Source organism: Zootoca vivipara, chromosome 6 (genome assembly GCF_963506605.1).
Source record: "Zootoca vivipara chromosome 6, rZooViv1.1, whole genome shotgun sequence".
Taxonomy (NCBI): Eukaryota; Metazoa; Chordata; class Lepidosauria; order Squamata; family Lacertidae; genus Zootoca; species Zootoca vivipara.
In genome coordinates, this window is record NC_083281.1 from 89295181 (window position 1) to 89321914 (window position 26734).

A 26734-nucleotide genomic window follows, 5' to 3' on the forward strand; every position below is an offset into this window, starting at 1 on the left:
CATCCCTCAACAATAGCAACATGTTTATTTATCACTTTTTACTATTTTCCGTAAAATTTACCGCCCACAATCTGCCAGAATGCAGGAGCGATAATTTAAATGGGCTCTAAGCTTGGAATGCGGTGGTGGAAGAAGCAAACAGCGATCAAATATGTCTTCCTTTTGTTTTGCTCGTGTCCAATTCTCAAACAAAAGGGGGTGATTTATCGGAGAGGTAACAAACCACTTTATTTCAACAGCCCAACAGTGGACTGGGGGTTGTGGGGTTGTGGTGGGGTAAATGCACTCCACCCAGTAATTATGGAAAGCAGTGCGCTAGAGCAAAATGGCATTTGTGTCATTGAGAATAATCTCCCCAAATGTTTGCAATAATGTAGAATTGGAATGAATCCAGACGTTGCAAAGGGACGGGAGAATGGTGTGCAGTCTTGCAGTAAGGCACCACAACAGACCAGCAACAGAAAATTAAATGGGGAGGAGAGGCAATGCCGAAGCTCTGACTCACTTGAAGGAGGCAATATAAAAAAACACAGCGGGTGGGTGGTTGCGGGGGGTGGGTGGGGATGACAATTCAGTAAAAAGGGCTGGCTGCTATCAGATTCTCAGGGGGGAAAGCTGAGGGGAGTTAAGGAGGGGTCTTTGGAACCAAAACACATCCAAGGGAGACAGAGCAGTTTGTGTTCAGAGATAGCAACCCAAAACAATCAGGTAAAGGTAAAGGTAAAGGGACCCCTGACCGTAAGGTCCAGTCACGGACGACTCATTTACTGGCCCGCATACAGCTTTCGGGGCATGTGGCCAGCATGACTAAGCTGCTTCTGGAGAACCAGAGCAGCACACGGAAACACCATTTACCTTCCCGCCGGAGCGGTACCTATTTATCTACTTGCAGTTTGTGCTTTCGAACTGCTAGGTTGGCAGGAGCAGGGACTGAACAACGGGAGCTCACCCTGTTGTGGGGATTCGAACCACCGACCTTCTGATCGGCAAGCCCTAGGCTCTGTGGTACATGGGACGTGCTCTTTTTTTTGGAGTCGAGCGTTGGTCTATCAATCTCAGAATTGTGTAGAGGGATTGGCAGCATCTCTCCAGGGCTTTTGGTAAGAAGTCTCTCTCAGTCCTACCTGGAGATTGAACCTGGGAGCTTCTGTATGCGAACCAGGTACTCTACTAATGAGCTACAGCCTGTTATGGACAGGCTGGATGCAGAGGAATGTTGGGAAGAACCTGCTGGGGAAACCCCCAAAGGGAAGAAGGCTCAGAGAACAGGGACTGGTGGTGGGACTACGAAGAGGCAGAAGACAGGGAGGAGGAGGAGGTGTCCGAAGCTGAAGAGGTAACAGGCCTCAGTGAGCTGGGAGAGTCTGTGGCAGAGAGAAGTCCAGAATCAGAGCCAAAAGCTAAAGCAAGAGAGTGGGATGAGTAAGGCCAAGAAGCAGAGATGAGTCACGGGTGTCTCGTCCTCCTGCTGCAACAAGCTCCCCTCCCCATCCCCCGGTCTCCCAGACCAGAAGAGGCATGAAAAGGGTGGAGGAGAGATTGGTGATGCTCAGATTCAGTCTCCAATTGCTCTGGATAGGAGGGGGGATTTAGGCAGCTGTGAGGATGTGGGGACCTTCAGTCTCTGCAACTGTTTCATGGGGCCAAGACCTGCCAGACATGAGCTGCTGTGCTCATTAGGCATAACACATTAACACTCCTGTGCCAATCATGCATAGCTGCCAAGTACCCCGTTTTCCCCGGGAAACCCCCCGTTTTTACTTACCTTTTCCCGGTGGTCCCCTGTATCACTTCGTCTCCCGTTTTTCTCCGTTATTTTCTCCTGCCGGCGGCCATTTTTTTCTTTCTGATTTGCCCTTCTATGGGCACCAAAAATGGCTGCCGCCGGCTTCAAAAGTCGCATCTACGCATGTCTGGAAGTGCATAGACGCAACTTCCGGTGTCAACGGCGGCCATTTTTGGTGCCCATAGATGGGCGGAGCGACACCGGAAGTTGCGTCGACGCACTTCCTGACATGCGTACAAGTGACTTTCGAAGCCAGCGGCGGCCATTTTTGATGCCCATAGAAGGGCAAAGCGACACCGGAAGTTACGTCGACACAACTTCCGGTGTCACACGGCTGCCGGTCCCGGATTCTGCAGTCCGGGACTTAGAAGGTAAGCAATCATGTTTTGGCTAGCAAAGAGTTAACTCCCAAGTTGCAGGGTGTTTACTGCTGACTCGTCATGGACATAGCCTTCCTCCTATGTGACTTTGCCACATGGATAGCATGGAGCTCATATTGTCAACCAACATGGCAAAGCTGCCAAGAAAATCTGCACGAAGCATATCGAAAGCATTCAGGCTCCCTAGCCTATCCCCTCCAACTATGACCATAGATATGGCAGAAAAATTTGATTTGATTCTCACCTGAATGCAAAACTACTTGAATTGCCTTTCCCAAAACAATACCCTGCTGTCATTCGAAATTGAATTTTGAATTTGAAATTGAATTTAGAATTTGAAATTGAATTTTGAATTTGAAATTGAATTTTGAATTTGAAATTGAATTTTGAATTTTGCGATGCTGTTTAACCATAGAATGTGCACAGAAAAGTGTGTATTGTGAGACAGTCTGCCTAGAAATGCATATATTGGTGAAAAATAAGCATCCTATTATGAGAAATGGCTAGCAAGCATGTTTATGTTACACAAAAAAAAGCATATAAAAATGGATGTTCCCAGAGTTCCCCATGAAGACAGATTGACCATTCAAGCACTCCGGAAATTGTAGCTCTGTGGGGAGAATCGAGGTCTCCTAACAACTCTTAGCGCTCATAACAAACCACACTCCCCAGAATTATTTGGGGAAGAGTCATGACTGCTTGAAGTGGCATCTCAGTGCTTTTAATGTATGGTGTTAATGTGGCCTAAGATGCCAGTGAATTTTTGTGAGGTCTTTTAAGAAAACAGATGTGGAAATGTGATGAAATGAACTTCAGAACGGAAAGAATAGAAACCCGGGGGGGGGGGGAGAGACCCAACAGACGGATGCATCCACCCCGATCTTGTCCTTTTTTATGCCAAACAGCTGGACAGGAAGAGTTTATCCGTTTCCTTTTTGCATTTGAAAGTTCTCGAGGTCCCATCAATTGGGACTGATGAGCTCCTGTTCTTGGGCTTCTACGAAAAAGAGGCCGCTTTACTTGCCTCTAGATGCTTGTTTCTGGAGAACAATGGTTTCAACCAAGTTATCTTTATGATTGTACGATTATAACTCAGAAAGCCGTGCTTGTAATTATGTCAGGAATATGCAGGAGCCCGATTTCTTGAAAAGGAGAGGCGTAGGAAGGCTTTGTAACATTTAAGACAAGAACGTTCTGTTGTTCTTCGTTAAGATGAGCTGTTAAGATGAGCTGTTCATTAAGATGAACTGTTGATAACCAGTAAAGTTAAATTGATTGGATTACAACAACAATGAAATATCCCATTCATATTAATGTCCTGTGATTTCCTGCCATTAAGTTTTAAAGGAACATTTCTGTTTTGTGAGTGTGGTGAGCACACCTGTATAATACAAACAAATATTTACTACACACACACACACCGCAATTGGACACACAACAGTGGTCTTCAGATTCCACATCCACTGAAACACCAGATTCCACATAGGTTCCATGGAAACAATCAAAATGGCAGAGAGGAGTTCAGCTCAGAGTGAAGTAAAAGGGAGCCAAGAGACAGCAAGGAACCTTATCCGTGACCTTGAAAGACCCTTCTTTTTTGGTTCGGAGATCAGCCAAGATAGCACCAATCAGCTGATTGGCCTCTTCAGCCACATTGCAGCCGTGTGAAAAGGGGACTTAATCCACACACCCACACCCAGTGGGACATTGCGGGATCAAATCAGAAACTGGGATGGTTTCTGTAAATCTGGGACTGTCCCTGGAAAATAGGGAAACTTGGATGGTGTTGTGTAGGGGGAATGCTTTGCGCACCCCCCCCCCCGGCACTTGTGCTACATAGTTCCACAGGGCACACTTGTTAACCTCAATATGAGCAAACATCTGACATTTTGGGGGACTTCACAAAAGACACCCAAGAACACGATAGAAATATTAAGAAAACATTTGTTTAATGAGCGGCGTTTGACCTGAGGATTGTTCAGACAAGAGTCCGGCAGCTTTGGGGCTACCGCATGAATGAAGGGGAAAGGTAGAAATCATATCATTTTCACTACAACTATTTGGTCTCCAAAAAACAAAGAAAACCCATAAATAATCTTGCTTCACAAAGGCTCATAGCACAGAAGAAAAAAACTCCACACTCCCCCCCACCCCCGGAATAACTTTGCTGTTGCTCCTTACCAAATACATTCAGGAGCACAAGAGCTCTGTTGGAGCCTTTTGGTCAAACATCAAAACAATAAAAGAAAAGCAGGAGGAAATAAGAAGCCAACGAAGACAGCAGCATCGACACACCCCAGCAGCAGCAGCCCCAAGCAGTGCAAACGGTCTGTGAGTCCCCCCCCCAGTGCATAAAAAAATAGAGTTCTCTTGCAACATCCGTCATTGCAGCAGAAATATCTTTGCTGTCCTTGAACATGGAGAGAGAATTGTGCAGCCAAGACTTCGAATCTAAGTTAACTGGAGATAGAAAAGAATCTGGGTTCGACATATGGCTTTTGCGTCTACGTCCGATGTGAACAGGAGGCATCTGGCAGGATTGTATCGAGCTGGGAAGTGGGGCCTGTTTGTCCTGCGCCTCATCTAAATCTGTTTGGCCAGGGAGTGCTGCACTGGATCGCTGGTACGAGTTTTTTCATACCTGGCTGCTTCCTTTACCCCTGACCTGGCAAATACAATTTGCTTCACCTTGATCTCCTTGCGGAAAAAGGAGAATTGCAAAAAGCTTGTCGTTTTCGAGATGCTGTGTAGAGACTGAGAAAAGACAGTGAAGGAACAGCCACAACCTGGGGATTTTCTATCAACTGGCAGTCATTTTCTCTTCTAGGTCTCTGCAAACCTCATCCTTTTGGGGCTTTTTTTTTTGCCTCCTGGCTCCTAAGAGGCCCTCACCCCAGGTTGGAGCACTGTGGCGTTTTGCCCTGTGCATGCACACCTAGGAGATATGAAAGCAAGGAGCAATAGATGCTGGCAATTTAACCAGTTTCATAGGTCATTGTAGTGAGCTTTTGCCACTGCAACTGGCCAAGTGGAAGGGAGATTCAAAATATAAATATAAGATTCCATGCTTGTCAGGTGAGAAAAGGGTTAGGACACATAGAGTTCCCTGCAGATTCCTAGAGAGGGCACTCTGTGAGGTCACATCCTGTTTGTCCAGGTGAGAAGGGTAACAATAGGAAGATAATCTTCATCATTTCCTCGCACCTCGCACCAGTGTTTTCCCAAACTTGGGTCTCCAGCAGTTTTTGGACTGCAGTTCCCATCATCCCTGACCACTGGTCTTCCTAGGTAGGAATGATGGGAGTTGTAGTCCAAAAACAGCTGGAGACCCAAGTTTGAGAAACACTGATCCAAACCATGTATTTTGTAATCTAGAAGGATATTTTGCCCGATTTACTTATTTCACTGATATTTTCTGCTTGAATCGAGCCTGCAACTTTATGTAAGTAAACAATATTTTTATATCTTTACATTACAGACTTTCATGTTGTTATTTTGTTTAGAGGGATAAATAATGGGGGAGATCCAGTCTGCCACAGGCATTCTGGATAATTCTAGAAAGTTACACAGCTTTTTTCCAAGTTGCTGTGTTAATGCTGCAAAGGGTGGCATATTTTCAATTCTGCAAAACTAGACACCAATCTTACTAAAGTGAATAGGAGGGAAGATAATTAATAAACAATAATATTATAATAATTTATTATTTATAGCCCGCCCATTTGGCTGGATTTCCTGTCCCAGAATGCGTGAATTCCACGTGTTAGGGATGAGCCTGTTGAGTGTTGTAGCACTCCATATTTTGTAGGATTACAATTCTCCTCAACCCCAGCCAGCATGGCCAATGGCCAAGGAGGATGAGAGCTGTTGTCCACCAACATCTGGAGGGGTCACAGGTGCAACACACCTGCCACACACCAAACATAATCAAGGACAGCTCTGGATATGGAGGCATGTGAACTAAGCCTTGATGCCCCCAAAGTGAATGTAATAAAAGGCGATGGCCCATTCTGACATGCAAAACTGCAGGTCTGGCCCAGGTAATTAAGTGGGACTGGAATGGTAAAGGTAAAGGTGAAGGGGCCCCTGACCATCAGGTCCAGTCGTGTCCGACTCTGGGGTTGTGGCGCTCATCTCGCTCTATAGGCCGAGGGAGCCGGCGTTTGTCCGCAGACAGCTTCCGGGTCATGTGGCCAGCATGACAAAGCCGCTTCTGGCCAACCAGAGCAGCGCACGGAAACGCCGTTTACCTTCCCGCTTGGAGTGGTCCCTATTTATCTACTTGCACTTTGATGTGCTTTCGAACTGCTAGGTGGGCAGGAGCTGGGACCGAGCAACGGGAGCTCACCCCGTCGCGGGGATTCGAACCGCCGACCTTCTGATCAGCAAGCCCTAGGCTCTGTGGTTTAACCCACAGCGCCACCTGGGACTGGAATGAGGAGACCTCTATTCTCCTCACAGAGCTACACTTCCCAGAGTGGTTTAACGATGCGTCCCTCTTTCCAGGGAACTCTGGGAATGTGGGGAAAGGGCCATAGCTCACTGTTAGAGCGTCTGCCATGCACACAGAAGGTCCCAGATTCAACCTAACAAAGAATCCGACTTCGAGTTAGGCAGCTTCCTGTAATGAGGAGGTAGAATGCTCAGGGTGGGTGGTACCACTTTTTGGAACGCTCCCCTACAAGCAGAAAATGAAGTCGACAGCAGGAAGAGAATGGAGACCTTTTATCCCTGAACTACCAACCACCAACAAATCAGGAACTTGTGTGTTGTATCCCCACCCCCACCCCTTGCAGGAAGGGAATTTTAAAAAATGGCATCCTCCAGCTGAAATTTAAAGTGGTACAACCCACTCAACCACCTCAGGTCTGCAACCGTACTGTACTGTATGAGTAGACCAGCCATAGACACCCGGTGTTTGTGTGCAGATATGTGAACCAGGCTCAAGTGTACAGAGAAGAGGAACCCAGGATGTGCATACAAGCGCCAGCCATGTCCGAATGAAAGACCTGAATCTTGAGGAGTGTCAGGGCAGCCAAACGAATGAAAGACCCGAATCCTGAGGAGTGTCAGGGCAGCCAAACGGACTGTGGGTTTTTGACCAGGAACAGAACACTGCCCTGGCTTGGATCAGGCCCCAGCGATGCCCCTGCAGCGGCCCGGAAGATCTGGGTACTGCGACCAGCTGGAACAGAGCTGAGGTGATCCGTATTATGAAGTGGGGCAGGGGAGACAATACTCTTCCAAACGGCAGCAGCAAAGATCTAGCTTCATTTTGCAAACCTCCCCTCCCATCCGTATGTTAATGGTGGTCCCTAGTGAACACAGATCTGTGTGGGCGGGCTTGCCAAGGCATCTTCTACTGGCAATGGCGGATGTTGACTGCTTTTTGCTCATGCAAGGGGATTCGTTAACAGCGAGCAGCAGAAGTCCGATAAAGGGCCACCCACTGGGTGGAAATAGTGACTCGCCAGGTGAAACCAAGCCGCACCTGCCTTGGCAGATCCCGTTCCTCCCAGCCGAAAGATGTCCCTACCCAACACGACCATCATCTTGGGTAATAGTCCTCTGGTACCCCCGTGAGGTTTCTGAGTTTCAGGGCCGTGTCCACTGTTTTGATGTAGCCGTTGATCAGTTTCCTCATCTCAAGGGTATAGGGGTCGTATTCCAACTTCCTGAGCCCGGATCGCTTGAAGTTCCCATCCTTCTGGCCTTCCACACACAGAAGACGGTCTTCGAGGACTGCGATGCCCAAGAGGCTGACCATCCTCTTGAGCTGAATGAAGAGGTCTTGTTTCAGGTCCTCGAAATGCACCACTAGGACGTTTTTGCCGTATTTGAGCCAGTCGAGGGTGTGCGTCGCCCACCAAGGGGCATAGTTCTTGACGAATTCTGGCCATTCTGAAAGAAGGGGGGGGCATCCTGTTAATTACGGTAGCAGCAGGGCACAGGGTGGGATTCTGAGCACATTTGGTGCCAAGTGAAAGGGGACCCACAATAGACGCACGTTAGAAATAGCATGCCCTTTGTTCCTGATGGTAGAAAGGAGGGTTCGCAGGTGGCCTCTGAGCAGACCTGTAAAGGTATGGTTGGGAGGGAGGCCAGAGACATTTTGCTTCCTGACAAGATTTTTAAAATTACTTTCTCCCACCCCACACCCATAAAATTTATATTACAATTAAAAAAACCAAAAGGAACAAAACAATCAAATCATCCATGAAAACAGTTTAAAACAGCTGCACATAGAGCAGAAATTTAAGGCTAGAAAAATGGAGAGAGTTGCAATAAACAGATTCATTTGTCCCTGGTTAAAACACAAACCTGAATGAATTCCTGCCCCATGTCTATTGGTTTGGAGGGAACAGAAATAAGAGGATAGAGCCCTCTTATACCTGAACGAACAAGAAGGCAACAAGAGACTGATTGTGTGTGTGTGTGTGTGTGTGTGTGTGTGTGTGTGTGTCCGTCCCAGTCTGGGGCAAACCTACAGGAGATTGGTGGAACATAAGCTGGGGTAGCAAGCTGGATAAAGGAGCCCAATGATAAAAAGGAAGTCTGAATTCTTGTAGAGATGTTCTGAAGTAGGACTATATTGGAGCTCTGAGGTTCCTCAAGTGTGGATAAGCAGAGCGAAGATGAGCTGCTTAGAGAAAAAGTTGGATATAGATGCAGCTGTCCATGGAGGCACAGGTTAATTCTGTATCCAGGGCAGCTGTTTATTAACTCCATCTGGTACGCGGGCTGAGATCCTACCTGCCTGCAGACTGTCTTGCCAGAGTGGTGCATGCTCTAGTTATCTCCTGCTTGGACTACTGCAATGCGCTCTATGTGGGGCTACCTTTGAAGGTGACCCGGAAACTACAATTAATCCAGAATGTGGCAGCTAGACTCGTGACTGGGAGCAGCTGCCGAGACCACATAACACCGGTCTTGAAAGACCTGCATTGGCTCCCAGTATGTTTCCGAGCACAATTCAAAGTGTTGGTGCTGACCTTTAAAGCCCTAAACGGCCTCGGTCCAGTATACCTGAAGGAGCGTCTCCACCTCCATCGCTCTGCCCGGACACTGAGGTCCAGTGCTGAGGGCCTTCAGGGAACCAGGTAGAGGGCCTTCTCGGTAGTGGCACCCACCCTGTGGAACGCCCTCCCACCAGATGTCAAAAAGAAAAACAACTACCAGACTTTTAGAGGACATCTGAAGGCAGCCCTGTTTGGGGAAGCTTTTAATCTTTAAGAAATTAGTGTATTTTAATATTTCTGTTGGAAGCTGTCCAGAGTGGCTGGGGAATTATTATTATTATTATTATTATTATTATTATTATTATTATTATTATTATTATTATATAACCAGTCTGGTTGGCTGGAGTCATTCATGCTGTGATTCCTGCAATGCAGGACTAGAAGACCCTTGGGATCCATCTCAACTTTTCCATTCTTTGATTCTGTGTACCTGGGAACCCGTTTACAAGGGTTGCTCCAACCTCACTACCAGGGCAGCAACGAGTTATTGGCTCCAGGCAGATCAGCTCCTGACGTGGTTCCAATACAGTCAATGCTCTTGGGGGGGGGGAGGGGCTGATTGGGAGGATCATCTCATCATGTCTACCTTACCTCTGTTGCCATAAATAAACACATCATTCCCTAAGAAAAAGCATTTCCTGGCTAGGCTCTTTTTGCTGATGATTGATATGATCTCATTAGCAAGCTGCTCCGTTAGCCACCAGGTCCTGGGCTCAGTTAAACATGCTCCCTTGCTTTAGAAAAGAAAGAGAGAAAATCTTTCAATTACCCCTGAGGTTTCCTGCTAATTGATCCTCACATTAAAATCGGGTGATAAAATGGATAATGAACCAGATATAACCTGCCAGAATTCTGTTTGCAACTGTAACAGGTCCAATGCCTCATTTGCAGTGCAGAAAAAAGTTTGGACCCTTGAACTTTTTGTCTTCGCCTCCTTGAGGAAAAGACAACCTTGTCCACCCTCCCCTCCCCACATCCCTTATTAATCCTCTTGAACTGTGTTTTATCCCCCACCTCTGAATTATTAAATGGACTCCCTGTTCCATTAAACAGAAGCGGGACAATTCACCTTGCATAATCATATCACATAAAACTTTGCTTTGGAACCGATCCAAGGGATATCATAAAATTAATGCCATGGAACAAAAACACATAACCTTTTTTTATAAAAAAAATAAAGTAAAATCACATAGATTTTAGCTTGGGGGAGCCAGGAGGAAAAGTTTAATCGGAAGGGAGGGAGGAGGGTCATGTTGCAGCCTGGCACTTAAGGTGGGCATTGAAGATCTGCCCATTTGACCACATGGTAGTACAATCGACAGCTACAGCACCCAGCAAGAAGCTGACTAGGTGCATTTTTAAAGCCTGGAGTTGCCACCGCAGGCCAGTCTGGTTTTATTTCTTTTGGCTGAACTTGTGCAGTTCTGCGGGGAAATCTATTTAAATTCCCTTGCAAGGGTGAAGACATGGGGCAGGAATTCATTCAGTTTGTGTTTTAACCAGGGACAGTTGGATCCACTCACTGCAGCTCTTTCTATTTTTCTTTTAGTCTTAAATTTCAGTTCTCCACATTTCTGCAACATTCTTCCACTAAAACAAAAACCCTAAGGCTATATCATGGATAGCTGAAACTTTGGCGATGCATTCAACGGTACAGTTATTTGACAGTGTACCTGCTCAATTTTCCTTCTTATATGTGACTAAGGTATTGCTATGGGTTTGCCATAAGTTCTAGCCCAGGCACCCCCAAACTTCGGCCCTCCAGATGTTTTGGACTACAATTCCCATCATCCCTGACCACTGGTCCTCTTAGCTAGGGATCATGGGAGTTGTAGGCCAAAACATCTGGAGGGCCGCAGTTTGGGGATGCCTGTTCTAGACATAATATCTGAAATTAGTAAATGCAGGGTTTGATCAAAGGATTTAGCAAGCCCTAAAAAAATAAGCCAGCTTCCCCGGGAGATTGGCTGAGAGAGGTGCCATCAAAGAACAGAACAGGCCATAATCCTGACAAAACGTGGGACAGTCAGTCTCAGACAAGATGGTGGAGTCCGCCCCCATCCCCCCCCCGGCAGCTGTGTGTTAGTTAGCAAAAGATGACAGCAGAGTTGGGAGGGAGAGGTTGTCTGGATTACTGGAGGTGTGATGTCACCACAGGAAAAAAAATGCCCTTTTGCATGAGGTTTGGGTTGTGTTTTAGCAAGGGGTTCGGGCATAGCTGCCAAGTATCCCGTATCCGCCGGGAAAACCCCTTTTTTCTTACCGTTTCCCGGTGGTCTCCCGTTTGGCGGAAAATCCCGGTATTTTCCCTTAAATCGGGATACTTGGCAGCTATGACTGTGGAGGAGAATGCAATTGTTACCTGGCCATTTTTCTGGTGCCGCTTTGCCCTTCTATGTGCACCAGAAAATGGCGGCGCCGGCGCCGGAAGTCGCTTCCGCGCATGACCGGAAGTTGCGTGACGCGACTTCTGGTGGCGCTTTGCCCTTTTATGGGCATCAGAAAATGGCGGCGCCGGAAGTCGCTTTTACGTGTTTCCGGTCATGCGGGGAAGCGACTTCCGGCGCCGGCGCCACCATTTTCTGGTGCCCATAGAAGGGCAAAGTGCCACCGGAAGTTGCGTCACGCAACTTCCGGTCATGCGCGCGCTGCCGATCCCGGATCTTTACGACTCGGACTTGGCAGCTATGGGTTCGGGGGGACAAGAAGGGTGGGGCTAGAGGCCATACAGACTGAAACCATATTTCATAAAAGACACTACAGTCTCCACTGTGCCTCGTTTTTCGCAAAGGAAGCACAAACCCTGGTTAACTACCAAGACCCCTGGAATCTTACACTGCTTGGCTGAGATTGAGTTGACTGCTCACAGTATGTATGTATTTTGCTGGAGTTGATCATTTAAAAACAATTTTTTAAATCCCAATGAAAATTTGTCAGCATTTTGTGTGAATTTCTCCAAAAAATACACATTTGTGTGCAATTTTGCCTAATGTGCACATTTTTGCAGCACAATTTCCCCAAAATTATTGCATTCTTGTCTGTTATTTTCATGAATACATGCATTTTTAATTAACATTTTACCCCAGTGCAGTTTTTACATTTTTTTTGGTCCACAATACTTGGCTGGAAAATTGCATGGCAAGATTCGGAGAAGTGCAAATTTCAAACGATGGGCTATGTTTCAGTTCCTGAGATAGTGCAAAGGAGGTAAATTCATCTTTTAATTTAAACTGAACCAGAATTCTCCCCATCCCACCCCAGTTTGAATGCACAACCACGATGCCTGCACTTCTCTGTCTAATGGGTGAACTAAAACACAGGTGTCTCTCAAAAGTCCCATTCCCCCCCACTTTGTGATGAAGTTTTCTAAAGAACCCCGCTCCATATATTAAAAAGCAAACACTGGAGGGGAAATAGAAAAATGCATCATATTGTGGAAAAATGCTTGCGAAGATGAAAAGATTAAGCAAAATTGCATACAAAGATAAGGGGGGGGTGATCTATCCCAGAGAATGATTGTTAAACCAGTGTGGAAATTGAATTCTCTGGGAGGGGAGGGGAATAAAGGAGTCTCCTAACAACTCCCAGTGCTGTTAACAAACTACACTTCCCAGGATTCATTGAGAGAAGAAGCCATGACTGTTTAAAGTCACGTCATAGTACAGGCATAGGCAAAGTCGGCTCTCCAGATGTTTTGGGACTACAACTCCCATCATCCCTAGCTAACAGGACCAGTGGTCAGGGATGATGGGAATTGTAGTCTCAAAACATCCAGAGGGCCGAGTTTGCCTATGCCTGTCATAGTGCTTTACATATGTGGTGTGACTATAGCCAGACTTGTGTGCTTTTGAGAGTTTTGTCAAGCCACCCTGTGAGGACGCTGTGCCCTAAAAGGTAGGTTAAAAATAATAATAATCTTTTAATAAGCAGATAGAAAGTACCTTTCCCTTTCCAGTGGGCATGAGCAGCAAACCCAATGTGGCCTCCGTATTTCCGGTTGAATTCAGCCATGAGTGCTTTGTAGGGGTTGCGGATCAGCAAGATGGCGGCATCAAATGCCTCAATTTCCTTCTGCCCGCTCTCGTGAGTTTTGATGCAGATTGTCCTCCCACTTCGCCAGTGGTCCCGTTCACCTTTGAACCCTGTTTGATGGGGGGGGGGGGAGAAGAGCAAAGAATGAGCTCTAGGGACAAATATGGGAAGATGGAGTAAAGCTAAAGAGTAAGAAAAGAATGAAATGAGACCCAACAAACAGCTTGCCCTCTAAATGTCCATTCCCTGATTCTCAGCATTGTTGTCTCTGCTATCTCTGATCAGCTGATTTTCCTGCGTTCTCCTTGACATCTTTGTGGCTCCTTAGAAACACAAATCTTTTTCTCCCTTACCACCGCCCAACAGGGCCGAATGAAGTGAGGGTCCAAAAGATTTGTTTCAATTGTGCCTTCCTGGCTAAGACATTTCAATGGGCTTCGTAACTCAGAAAATGGTGGTTTATGTGCATGTGTGTGAGAGAGAGAGAGGCAGAGAGAGAGAGGAGCTCTGGCGAGAATTCTTAAAGTGAGGAACAACACTTGAAAAGCACTTGACGGGAGCCAACCAGCCAACATCCGTAACCATCCTGCCCATTAATGTCAAATGCCCTTTGTCTGTCTCCACAGATTGACTCATCTTGGGAGTTTATAGCAGTTTGTTCATTAAAGAAAGGAGAGAAACTGGGGGTGGGGGTGAGAGGACACCCAATGCCATAGTAGCTGAACAGAAGGTGATGGTGTCATGCCACATTCCAGAGCAACAGAGGAATGGTCTGTTGGGGATGTTTAGCCTGGAGAAGAGGAGGAGGAGAAGAAGAAAGAAGAAGAAGAAGAAGAAGAAGAAGAAGAAGAAGAAGAAGAAGAAGAAGAAGAAGAAGAAGAAGAAGAAGAAGAAGAAGAAGAGACGAAGAAGAAGAAGAGGAGGAGGAGGAGGAGGAGTTTGGATTTGATATCCTGCTTTATCACTACCTGAAGGAGTCTCAAAGCGGCTAACATTCTCCTTTCCCTTCCTCCCCCACAACAAACACTCCGTGAGGTGAGTGGGGCTGAGAAACTTCAAAGAAGTGTGACTAGCCCAAGGTCACCCAGCAGCTGCATGTGGAGGAGCGGAGACGCGAACCCGGTTCCCCAGATTACGAGTCTACCGCTCTTAACCACCACACCACACTGGCGTGGTGACATGAGAGCCATCATCTGGTACTTTGGGGCTGAGGTGAATCATGGAACTGTAGAGTTGGAAGGGATCCTAAGGACCATCTGGTCCAACCCCCCCCCCCCCCGGCAGTGCAGGAATCACAACTAAAGAATCCCTAACAGGTGGCCATCCAACCTCTGCTTAAAAAGCTCCAGTAAAAGAGAGTACATCCCCCTCTGAAGTGGTTCATTCCACTGTCAAACAACTCTTACAAAGTTCTTCCTAACATTTTAGTTGTCATCTCATTTCTGGTCATTTGAACCCATTGGTTTGGGTCCCACCCTCTGGAGCAACAGAAAACAAAGTCGCTCCATCTTCCCTGGGACAGCCCTTCAGATATGGCTACAAAGATAGCTATCATGTCACCTCTCAGGCTGCTCTTTTCCAGGCTAAACTTTTCCCCAACTCCCTCTGTCATTCCTCATAAGGCTTGGTCCTTCCCTTTGCTGGGGCAACACCTCTGCTTCTCTAGAGCTTTCCAGGGTCCTGAAGGCTCCACCTCTGGACACCTGGAATGTTCTGCATCCTGCCTCCCTGCATTGATCTGCTTCCTTGCGAGGGTCCAGCTTCTCTGCAAGTGACATTTAAGGCAAACAAAGCCCTTGGTGAGCATCCCCTCAAGTGAGGGGTGGACAGAACTCCCTTTGCAATCCCTTCATCAGTTGGCCCAGTAACCAGTTTCCTTTGTAGCAGACAGTGGGCATCTGTCAGCACAATTTCATCTGAAAACCATCTGCTTGGCTCTCAGTCAACACAGTCAAAGACTGACAAAGCTCTGCGATGTTGGGAGGAAGGACAGATTGGGACACTAACCCATGCTGGCTACTATTTCTAGCCAACGTGGAGAGATCAGATGGCAGGAGATACAAGATATTCATTACATACATGTAATTTGCTTCCTCCAGTTAGAACATGCACAAAAGAGTTTCATGGCAGCTGCTTTGCTCATTGCTCAGATATGCATTGGACCCAGCAAGGTAAGTGGAGACTGGCTCAGAATAAACAACCGTAAGCTACCATCTCTGATATCTGGCCAGCAAAAGCAAACAATCATAATGATTGACCACCACAATTATCATGCGGCAGTGAATTCCGTAGGTTTAATCTCATATCAAGTGCTGTAACTGTAGTGCTCATACACGAATATAATAGCTATACATTCTAATTCTAAATAAATAACTGTAAAACTTTGTTGCTGTTGTCACACAGGCTGCAAACTTGTGCAATCAGCCCAAATTAAGGAACATAATAGGACTGACTTCTGAGTGGGCATACATAGGATTGGGTTGCATATGTGCCAGGTATTAATTTCAGTGCTTCATTACGAGTCATCATTGCTGCTATCACGTAGCATGACAATGACTTTTATTACCACCGGGAATAAGTAACTCTTGGGTTTTCTAATACCCGCTGGCAGCGAGCTGCACGGGGCATGTAACGCAAGACTGATGGTTAGCAAATAAGAGCAGCTCTCCTTGATCAGGCCAGTGGCTCATCTAGGTCAGCATCCTGTTCTCACAGTGGCCAGCCAGATGCCTGTGGGGAAAGCAACAAGCAAGACCCGAGCACAAGAGCCCACTCTTCTCCCTTGGTTCCCACTCTGACTGTGGAGGCGGAACATAGCCATTATGACAGAGCATAGCCTCTGACTTTGCAGGTACATGTCACAGAATCATAGGATTATTTGCTCCCAGTACGTTTCCGAGCACAATTCAAAGTGTCGGTGCTGACCTTTAAAGCCCTAAACAGCCTCGGCCCAGGATACCTGAAGGAGTGTCTCCATCCCCATCGTTCAGCCCAGACACTGAGGTTCAGCGCCAAGGGCCTTCTGGCGAGAAGCGAGGTTGCAGGGAACCAGCTAGAGGGCCTTCTCGGTAGTGGCGCCTGCCCTGTGGAACGCCCTCCCACCAGACGTCAAGGAAATAAACAACTATCTGACTTTTAGAAGACATCTGAAGGCAACCCTGTATCAGGGAATTTTAAATGTCTATTGTTTTACTTTTTTTTATTTGCTGCAAGCTGCCCAGAGTGGCTGGGGAAACCCATTATTATTATTATTATTATTATTATTATTATTATTATTATTACCCCAAGGGTCATCTGGTCCAATCTCCTGCAATGCAGTAATCACAACTAAAAAATCCCTAGCAAATGGCCATCCAACTTCAAAATCTCCAAGAAATGTGAGTCCATCATCTTTAGACTCTTGAGAGTCCCATGGACTGCAAGAAGATCAAACCTATCCATTCTGAAGGAAATCAGCCTTGAGTGCTCACTGGAAGGACAGATCCTGAAGCTGAGGCTCTAGTACTTTGGCCACCTCATGAGAAGAGAAGAATCCTTGGAAAAGACCCTGATGTTGGGAAAGATTGAGGGCATTGGGAGAAGGGGATGACAGAGGATGAGATGGTTGGACAGTGTTCTCGAAGCTACGAACATGAGTTTGACCAAACTGCGGGAGGCAGTGCAAGACAGGAGTGCCTGGCGTGCTATGGTCCATGGGGTCACGAAGAGTCGGACACGACTAAACGACTAAACAACAATGTGCCACTGTCAAACAGCTCTTACCACCAGGAAGTTTTCCCTGATGTTTAGTTGGAATCTCTTTTTTTATCATTTGAATCCATTGGTTCAGGTGTCACCCTCTGGGGCAGGAGAAAACAAGCTTGCTCTGTCTTCCATGTGACTGCCCTTCAGATATTTGAAGATGGCTCTCATATCTCCTCGCAGTCTCCTCTTTTCCAGCCTAAACATCTCCCACTCCCTCGAACATTCCTCATATGGCTTGGTTTCCAGACTCTTCATCATCTTGGTTGCCCTCCTCCGTACACATTCCAGCTGGTCCTCCTTAAACTGGGGTGACCAGAACTGGAAACAGGGCTCCAGGTGTGGTGTGCCTGAGACAGAATAGAATGGTAACCTTCCTTGTTACAGTGTGGAATTTCATCTGCCAACCTTTCATTCCCATGGGCTGCCTTGTCCCTGTCCCTTAAACCGCCTTAGGGGGAGAAGTAAAGGATGAGCTTGTTGCCCATGAAATATTAACTCCATAAATAATTTCCCACAGGAATGGAAAGATAGATGGCCTCTGAATCAGCGAGGGCAAGGAGAAAGATGATGATCCAACCCAAAGCATACAATCACACATCTCCACGCAAGACAGAGAAATGTGCTCCATTATTCCAAAAAGCTTTGAGCTGCAGTATTTGCTCTGGAGAAAGCCCCATTTGTAATAGATTTCTTTCTTGCCCAAACAAGCAGAGTGCCTGTGTGTAGGAGAGATTTACTGTACTGCTGTGCCAGGGAGTCTTCTCAAACAATAGGAAGACTTGGGGTGAAATGACCAGCTTTGTCATAGGATTATGACTGAGCTGGAGGAGTCTTAGGAAAACCCAACTCATATCTCTCTCTCTCTCTCTCTCTCTCTCTCTCTCTCCCCTCACAACTGAAGCATAGCTGTCAAGTTCTCCCATTTTTTAAAGGAAAATTCCCTTATGCTGAATAGGCTTCCTAGCGAGAAAAGGGAAAACTTGACAGCTATGAACTGAAGCCGAAAGCTGTCACCTGACCCTTCTCTCTCATGACGATCTCCAGCCATTGGTGCTGCTGCTATGATGTCATGGACCACCCAACCCAGCTTTGAAGCTCACTGAGTGAGTTTGGTCTGTTCAGCTAACATACCTCTCAGGGTTGTTATGAGGATAAAATGGAGAGGGAGTGAAGGGAGGGGTTTGCCAATTGTATTATTGAGCTAAATCTGATCATATAGTTGCATTGTATAATTCTGATTGTGTGGCTTAGCCCCCCCCCCCCCAACATCCCTGGGATGTCTTGCTCAAAATGCTTTTTCTTTGCCTCTCTCTGTGTGCCAAAGTGTAATGTAAGTGAGACAGCTTCCTATCAAGGTCGAATAAGCTGGCCTTGTCTGGAACACAGAGAAAGCCATATCAGCGGGTGAGCTTGACGCTGGAAGCTGCTATGCTTGACACATAGTCTTACTCAAGGCTGAGTCAGCATGTGTTTATGCACAGGACCGGACACGGATCTTTCTTATATGTACTTGTGACCCCCTTTGTGTTTATGAGAAGAACAGGATACGGATTTTCCTAATATGGATTTGTAACCTGTGACCCCCTTGCATGCGCACATTTACAGAGGAGGGGGAAAGGAGCCCAAGAAGTGTATAAGAAGCTTTGCAAATTTGTGTTTCTTTACTCTTGTCGTGAAGCTTGATCACCGAGAGTCTCTTAAATTTAAGAATTAAACTCTTTCTCTGGATTCAACCCCCGGTGTCATTATTGGCTGTCTCTGTCCCTGCCTGGGCACAACTTAAAGGACCCTTAGTAGCTGATAAGGCTACATGAGAGAACTATGAATCTGCTTAAAACGTTTTTGTTCAAATAGGCCTACCCAGATATGTAAAAAGCTGGTGTGCGTTTAAATCGGGTTTTGGGTTATCATGGTTCTGATTATTATTTGTAGGTTTTAAAAAGTTGTTATTTATTGTTTTCCTGATAATTTTATTGTTTTACCCTTTTTGTAAACCACTTTGAGGTATTGTTCTTTTTAACCGTCAAATGGTATATAAAAGGAAGATTTTACAACCTGCATCTTTGCTAACCCAAAGATTGCATGATCCTTTTTGTAAGGAAACCAAGTACTTTTCTTTTTAAGTCATTTCGAACCTTTTTTATTTTATTTTCATTTTACTGTCAATGGATGGAGATTTGTTTGCTGGAACTTCTGGAAACCAAGTAACACATCTGGAAACACAGATGCTAAGCACCTGTGATTTATTCTAGCCTAAGTATTTTGATGCGGAGTGTTTGTTCTAAGGTGGATGAGGTGGATGCAAACCTAACCAAGTTTTAAAATGCTTGGAGTGATCACCATTGTGCTTAACTCTGCTACTGGAGAACAGGCATCCCTCTTCCAAACCTCTCTGTCCAACATTATGTGCATTAGAAGTAATTATAAATCTGACTGGGAATTTGATGCTGCTTCTCCCCACTACCACCCCAGACATTTAAAATGGAGTCCTGACAGAAACATACCAGGGGTGGGAGGTTAAATTGACTGCTCCCCACTCCCCAAAACATTTGGCCTCTTTCACACCAGGATCTGGAGATATTCTTACTTCTCAATTTGCACTTCTCTGTTTAAGACTGTTAATCCTGCTCCCTGCTCTTACTAGCTGGTTTTATGGTCACAGACAAACTGCATGTAGCTGGGCCTGACTGAATCATTAAGTCGAGGCTCTGCACATTCCTCGTCTCCCTGGGAGAATATCGGAGAGTGATTGATGTAATGGGGCTTTTCTTTGGTACAGTATTCTGAGACGGCCTTGAGGTTTCTCCCCCTGGTTCCCTAGGAAGACTCCTCTTGTTAACTGATCTGCCTTTGTATACCATGGATATTTTAAAGCTCTGACGATGCAGAACTTCCAGGGGAGTATCGCAGTTGGTTTCCAGGCAACCGATCGCAATTCACATAAAAGGGTCTGAAGTCAGCCTGTTTCGCAGTGGCTCCCGGCCCTGGGAGAAGGAGCAAACTTGTTTTCTTCTGCTCTAGAGGTTAGGACCCAAACCAATGGCTTCAAGTGACAAGAAAGGAGATTCCGCCTAAACAGCAGGAAGAACTTGTTGACAGCAAGAGTGTTCAAGAGACCATAGATAGTCATGGCTTCCCCCAAAGAATCCTGGGAGCTGTGGTCTGTTAAGGGTGCTGAGATTTCTCAGGAAACCCTTATTTCCCTTACAAGAACTACAATTCCCAGAGTAATCTGGGAAGAGGGACTGATAGTTAAGCTACTCTGGGAATTGCAGCTCTGGGAGGAAAACAGAGGCCTCTTGACAACTCCCAGCATTCTTTGGGGGAAGCCATGACTGCAGGGCCGGCTCGTCGTAGACCCCCGGTGGGGCAGGGCACCATGGCGCCGGCCCGCCAGGAGGGCGCCGCGAGCTGCGCCCGCCCGCTGGCCGGTCGGTCCGCCGGTCCGCTGCGCACCTGTGCGCGGCGCCCACCCGCCCACCGCGCTGGGAAACGGGGCGGAAGGGTGCCGGAGAGATCCGGCGCACCATGGCGACAGGGGCGCTTAAGACGGCACTGCATGACTGTTTAAAGTATTATCATAATGTTTCGAGTGGATAGTGCAGATGTGGATTAATTACAGGAAAGGGTTTCAGCCCCCCTTCCTGATTCTTTTTATATTAAAAACACCAATAAATTCCAAAAGAAAACAAGCACTCCCCTCTCACCTTTGTTATAAAGAGAGCCATCAAAGTAGTAGCTGCCAGTGTAGAAACCTGTTGCCAATTCAATGAGGTGCCGTGCCCAGGTATTGCCCGCCCCAGGGAAGCTTGCAAGGGCAACAAACTGCTTGGCCCGAGCCGTTAAAAATCTCCGGTCCATACAGCGGTTATCTGTGAGCAGATCAAAATGAAGGCGTTAGCTAGGAATGGAGGGATCCTGCAGTCACTGGGAGGGAAAAAGTGCACAAAACACCAAGTTACTCATGAGGTGGCCAGCCTTGGACATCTCCTGGGAGAGAGAATCCTAAAAGTGAGGGGACAACACCGAAAAGGCCCCGCCTGTCTCTGCTGGTTTCTTTATTATGTTTTCATTCAGAAATCACTTCCTATAAAGCATCTTGAAGTGATTTCACAATAAAATTAAAAACATATTGTTGTATGTGTCACAGGCGCGGTAGCAGCTACTCTAGAGTAAAGACTCCTCACGACGTTGCCTTTTCATGCTTTTGTTCAGTGAAAGCTATTTACAGTGCAGAGTCAGTACTATGTACATGTTGTCAGTCTGGTTCAGAACCTCCGAATGGGGCTTCCCGCGTTTTCCTCCAGCAAAGTAGCCTGGGAACATTGAATCTCCGCCCACGCCGCTTTTTGCGCAATTCTGGCGTTGGCGGGAGCGGTCTTCTGGTCACACTTTCCCTGCTTCCCATTTCCTCTCCTGAGCGGAGCAGTGGCTCTGATACCTTACCTGAGCCATGCTTCCTGATTCCCTGCTTGAGACATCCCCCTCCCCGCTCCCACTGGCGCTGGGAGATGAGCTTGAGCTCAAGAGGGGAGGAGGCTGTCTGTAACTGCTCTCCCTCACAGTATGCACCTCAATCTCTGAGTGGCAAGAGACACCAGGCGTTTTCCTGCACCTACCAGGTGGTTGGTTTCCTTGGAATGAAGGCTGATGGAGAGACTACTGCAATGTCCTCTACGTGGAGCTACCTTTGAAAGTGGCCAGGAAACTACAACTAATCCAGAATGCGGCAGCTAGACTAGTGACTGGGAGTGGCTGCCGAGACCACATAACACCGGTCCTGAAAGACCTTCATTGGCTCCCAGTACATTTCCGAGCACAATTCAAAGTGTTGGTGCTGACCTTTAAAGCCCCAAAAGGCATCGGCCCTGTATACCTGAAGGAGCGTCTCCACCCCCACCATTCAGCCCAGACACTGAGGTCCGGCTCTGGGGGCCTTCTGGTGGTTCCCTTCCTGTGAGAAGTGAGGTTACAGGGAACCAGCTGTGGGATGGAACACTGGGGCAGACAAGTCACAACAGTTCCTAGAGTGTCCATTAACAGGAACTCACCTGGAGGGACTTCTGACTAAGTCCCTGTTCCCCCAGACATGCAAATGAGATGGTTTAGCTGGGACAAAAGCCCCTAGCCAGCAGCCATTCTCTCTCTTAGCCATCTCCTCTTCAATGGGAACACGTCTCCAGAGAATCTACAGTTAGGATGGTTCTCCCTCTTGGCCTGCTGCCAAGAGTGAGACCCGATGGAGCCTCACTTTACTAAGTAGTCTCCAGTTGTATATATATTTGTAACTTTTCTAAGCAAGCCTGCCTTTCTGAGATTATGCTGTTAACTCAGGATGAAACTGTAAGTAAACTCTATATTATTTTATAAACACTGTGTTGTGTATTTCTTTTAAGAGGGACAAAGGGGACTTTGTCAGGATGTATAATATTGAAGTATAATATTAAAGTATAAAGTATAATATTATTGTACAGGTTTTAGCAAACCTGAACGCACACGCTTTGCTGCGCACAAAAGGGGAATGTCACTCTGCTGATATTGGAAGCTTGTTAACACAAGCTTGGATAGGATCTATCTAATAATATATCCTAATCCACATCCCTAACATTCCCACACCAGCCAGAGGGCCTTCTTGGTAGTGGCACCCGCCCTATGGATGTCAAGGAAATAAACAACTACTGTATCTGACTTTTCAATGTTTAGGTATGTTTCTAATGTTTGATGTTTTATCGTGTTTTTAATATTCTGTTGGGAGCCACCCAGAGTGGCTGGGGAAACCCAGCCAGATGGGTGGGGTATACATACATACATACATACATACATACATACATACATACTGGGGTGCAAGTAACAGTATGCATAGGATTTGCTGCTTAAGTTATTGGAAGTTTGTTCCCCTTGAAATCCACAGCACTCAAAGCCATTGTGAACGTCTTACGTCCATTTCAACAGAGCCAAAAGGAGATTTGTCTGAATGCAACACATAGAAATGCAACGCATGAACAAGTCCAGAGAGGGAACTGAGTTAATAGAGTAAGAAGAAGAAGGGAACAAGGGGGAAATGGAGAAAGGAAGCGGCAAACCGCTTCTTGCAAAAGTTAAACAGCGGTTTCCTGCATCTAACCAACGGAGCTATCTATCTGATGGAAGCCGGAACTACGGTAATTACTGTTTCATTCCAAAGCAACATTTATATCTTTGGTAATTAAAAGAATTAAAAGGATGAGGTTTCTTTTTTTTTTTTTTACACCAATCACACTACCCTGCATCAGGTACACAAAATCCTAACAAAACTGACCCCTTTCCAGTCCTGGGAGGAGCACGGGAAACGTTCGCACAACACACCTACACACTGCAGCCGACACACTTTTGTCTTGCGACACACAGTTTGGAAAGCTCTGCTCATTTTCCAGGTGCAAAAATGCAAATAAATCATATTTCTTAAAGCTACGGCAGTCTCTGCCTTGTCTCAATACTCCAAAGGAACACAGACCCTGGGTGAGTGCTGGGAACCCACTGGAATCCTGCTACTGCTCAGCAGAGACTGGGGGAGACCCCCAACTTTTGTAACAATATCATATACAGTACAGTGGTACCTTGGTTTACAACCATCATCCGTTCCGGAGGTCTGTTTGTAAACCAAAAATGGTTGTAACCCAAGGCACGCTTTCGCCAATGGGGCCTCCAAAAAATTTTTGTTCGTAATCCTATATAATAATATGCAAGTGTCTCTGCGTCCAGATTCCCTGTGTCCCTGTGTCCGTGCTACTGTGCATGTGCCCCACGGACACAGGGATTGGACGCAGAGACTTGACGCACACACACACGCTCTCCCCACCCCCACCGCTCTGCCTACCGTTTCCCTCGCAGTCCTCAGAAGAATCGCGGCCTTCTCCTGGGCGCCCACCAGCCAGCTGGGCTCAGCGGAACGCCCCGACGAAGCGGCGGCCATGGGAGGGGCCAATCCCCCCCCACGCACCGCCGCCGCCCAAAAAGGCTGAATGCTCTAGCGCCCGTTTATTAAACAGGCTGAATGACACTAGTAATAATAATACAAGGGTTGTAATCCAAAAAAAGGGTTGCAAACGCACTTCCGGGTTTGACGTGTTTGTAATCCAAAACGTATGCAAACCAAAGCGTATGCAAACCAAGGGATCACTGTACACAAGAGTTCTTCAACCTCGGGTCCCCAGATGGACTACAACTCCCATCACCTTCAGTCAGCTTAGTCAATTGTCAGGGATGATGGGAATCGTAGTCCCATTGTTGGCTGAAGAACGCTGATCTACACCAGCAATGACTCTCTAAGGATTCAGACGGGAGTGGGGGGTGAGGATCTTCCCCAGTCCTACGCAGGTGCCAGATGGGTTGAGAATAGGACCTTCTTCCTGCAAATCACTTCCATACAAAGCAGCCTGCCCACCCCTTTCTACCTTGAACTTGAGTCTGATAAACGATGAAATACTTGGAGGTGCCGCAGCTCTCGAATTCCTCGCCGCTGCATTTTTGGGAGCAGAGCTGCTCGTCTTCCCTCTCGTGCAACGTGAAGAGGGTCGTAGGGAAGCCGCAGTAGCAGGCGGTGGCAGCCAGCGCCGCGAGTGGGTATTCCTGGTGGAAGCAACAGGGGAGAATAATTTTGTGCAATGCCTTTGAGGAGGAGTGCAGTTAGAATCATAGAACTGTAGAGTTGGAAGGGTCCCCGGGGGGTCATCTAGTCCAACCCCCAGAATGGGCAGTGGTGCAGGATGATGGAAGTTGTAGTCCCTCTGGAAGGCCACAGCAAAGAAGAGGAAGTACCAACAAAGGAGGAATGGATAACTAAGGTGATAGACTATGCCGAAATGGCAAAGACGACCGTGAAAATCCGGGACAAAGATGAAAAAAAAAGTTTATGCAAGGCTGGGCTGAATTTATAGAATATCTTAAGGTCCACTGTAAAGACTTAAAAAACATTAGCAGGATTGACATAGCATCTATGAAGTAATGTGGATTAGGGTCATCAATGGACTTGTAATGAATGGAAAACTAAAAATGTGTAAGGTAATAAAGGGGAGAAATTGGAAACTCTGTCTCTAGAAAAGATGAATAAGTAAGTACCAGTAATTTGGATGTTAAATTGTTATTGAAAATTGAAAATAAAATATGAAAAAGGGAAGGCCACAGCAATATCTGGATGCCCTCATCGTGTTGGGCACAGCTGTGGGGTCTTGGGTTCAAATCTCCATTAAGCTGTGAAACTGAATTGAATAATTTAGGGGCGCTTTCCATCTGCTGCTCTAAGACACCCCTACCAGTGCATTCTATGAGGGGCTTCCCCTGCAATTGAAATGAGGCTGCAGTCAGTGCAGAATGCTGCAATACAGTTTCTGACAAGGGCGAGACCATAGAACACCCCTGTTTAGAGATCGGCAACTCATCTTTTCAGCGCCTGATAAAAACATTTCGGTTTAGACGAGCCTGCTTGGATATGTGGAATGCTTAGAGGTGTTTTGATCTGTTTTTAGATTATCATTCATTTTAATTATCTTCTTAGAAATAGTGGCTTTTAACTGTTTGTACTGATTATTTGATAGTTTTCTTCCTTTTGTAAGCCACTTGGTTTTTTTAAATATATAATCAATAGGTATATAAATTTTATGGGGGGGGGAATAAATTATATGTATACAGTCATACCTCGGTTTAAGTACGCCTTGGTTTGAGTATTTTCAGTTTAAGTACTCCGCGGACCTGTCTGGAACACATTAATCCACTTTCCATTACTTTCAATGGGAAAGTTCACTTCAGGTTAAGTACGCTTCAGGTTAAGTACAGACTTCCAGAACCAATTACACTCATACCTCGGGTTAAGTACGCTTCAGGTTGAGTACTCCGGGGACCCGTCTGGAACAGATTAATCTACTTTCCATTACTTTCAATGGGAAAGTTCGCTTCAGGGTAAGTACGCTTCAGTTTAAGTACTCCACGGACCGTCTGGAACGGATTAATCCACTTTCCATTACTTTCAATGGGAAAATTCGCTTCAGGTTTAAAGTACGCTTCAGGTTAAGTACAGACTTCCGGAACAAATTGTGTTTGTAAACCAAGGTACCACTGTATTTCACAGGGTTGCTTCCCTGCACATTCCCTCTGGATATGTGCAAAAAAATTTTTACACACAATTTCCCCTAATATATGCATTTTTGAAAGCCATTCTCCTATAAGGAATGCATTTTTGGAGGTAATTTTCCACGAACGTACACTTTTTGTGTGTCCCATCTCCCTTCTTTGCACACATTCGTTGGCTGAGTAACATGTTGCAAACATTTGCGGAAGTGCAAAGTTTGAAGGTGCAGTTGAGTTGATGTGTTTTTGCTCAGAAATGTGGACCGGGCAGGGTTGCATTGCAAATGCAAACCAAATTTCTCTCCCTTCCCAAAGCAGTGGTGTGGAAATTGCTGTTGCCGTCAAAGAGTTATTTACTACAGTCAAGAGTTTTACAGCCAGGCTTATGGCACCCCTTTCAAAAGCACGGCCCAGTGGCAGTTGGATAATGCGCGAGTTTGTCACCTGGACGAAGGCCGCTTAAAAGCCCATGGAGTACGACATCTGTGCCCTCATTTGAGCCTTAAAGCACAGAGTTATGAAGGCCGTGGTGAGGCCTGACAGGCAATTTAATACCCGGGAAGGCAGCAAGGCTGGGTTAATCAAAGGGCATGCCACAATGAGTTTGTGTTGCCGCCTCAGAGAGCTGGCTGACAACAGCAGGGGCAAGGCCCAAACTGTGTGCCGTAAGAAAG

At 46.5% G+C, this 26734-nt stretch overlaps 1 protein-coding gene across 1 annotated transcript in view; it reads right to left on the bottom strand.

Moving 5' to 3' along the window:
* Positions 1-6991: 6991 nt before the first annotated feature.
* WSCD2 (WSC domain containing 2) overlaps positions 6992-26734 on the bottom strand; it is a 49178-nt gene continuing 29435 nt past the window's right edge. The window contains 4 exon segments of the mRNA XM_035119701.2: positions 6992-8064; positions 13124-13324; positions 20666-20830; positions 24392-24566. Of these exon segments, the coding sequence (XP_034975592.2) occupies positions 7712-8064; positions 13124-13324; positions 20666-20830; positions 24392-24566 (894 nt within the window). The 3' untranslated portion in view covers positions 6992-7711.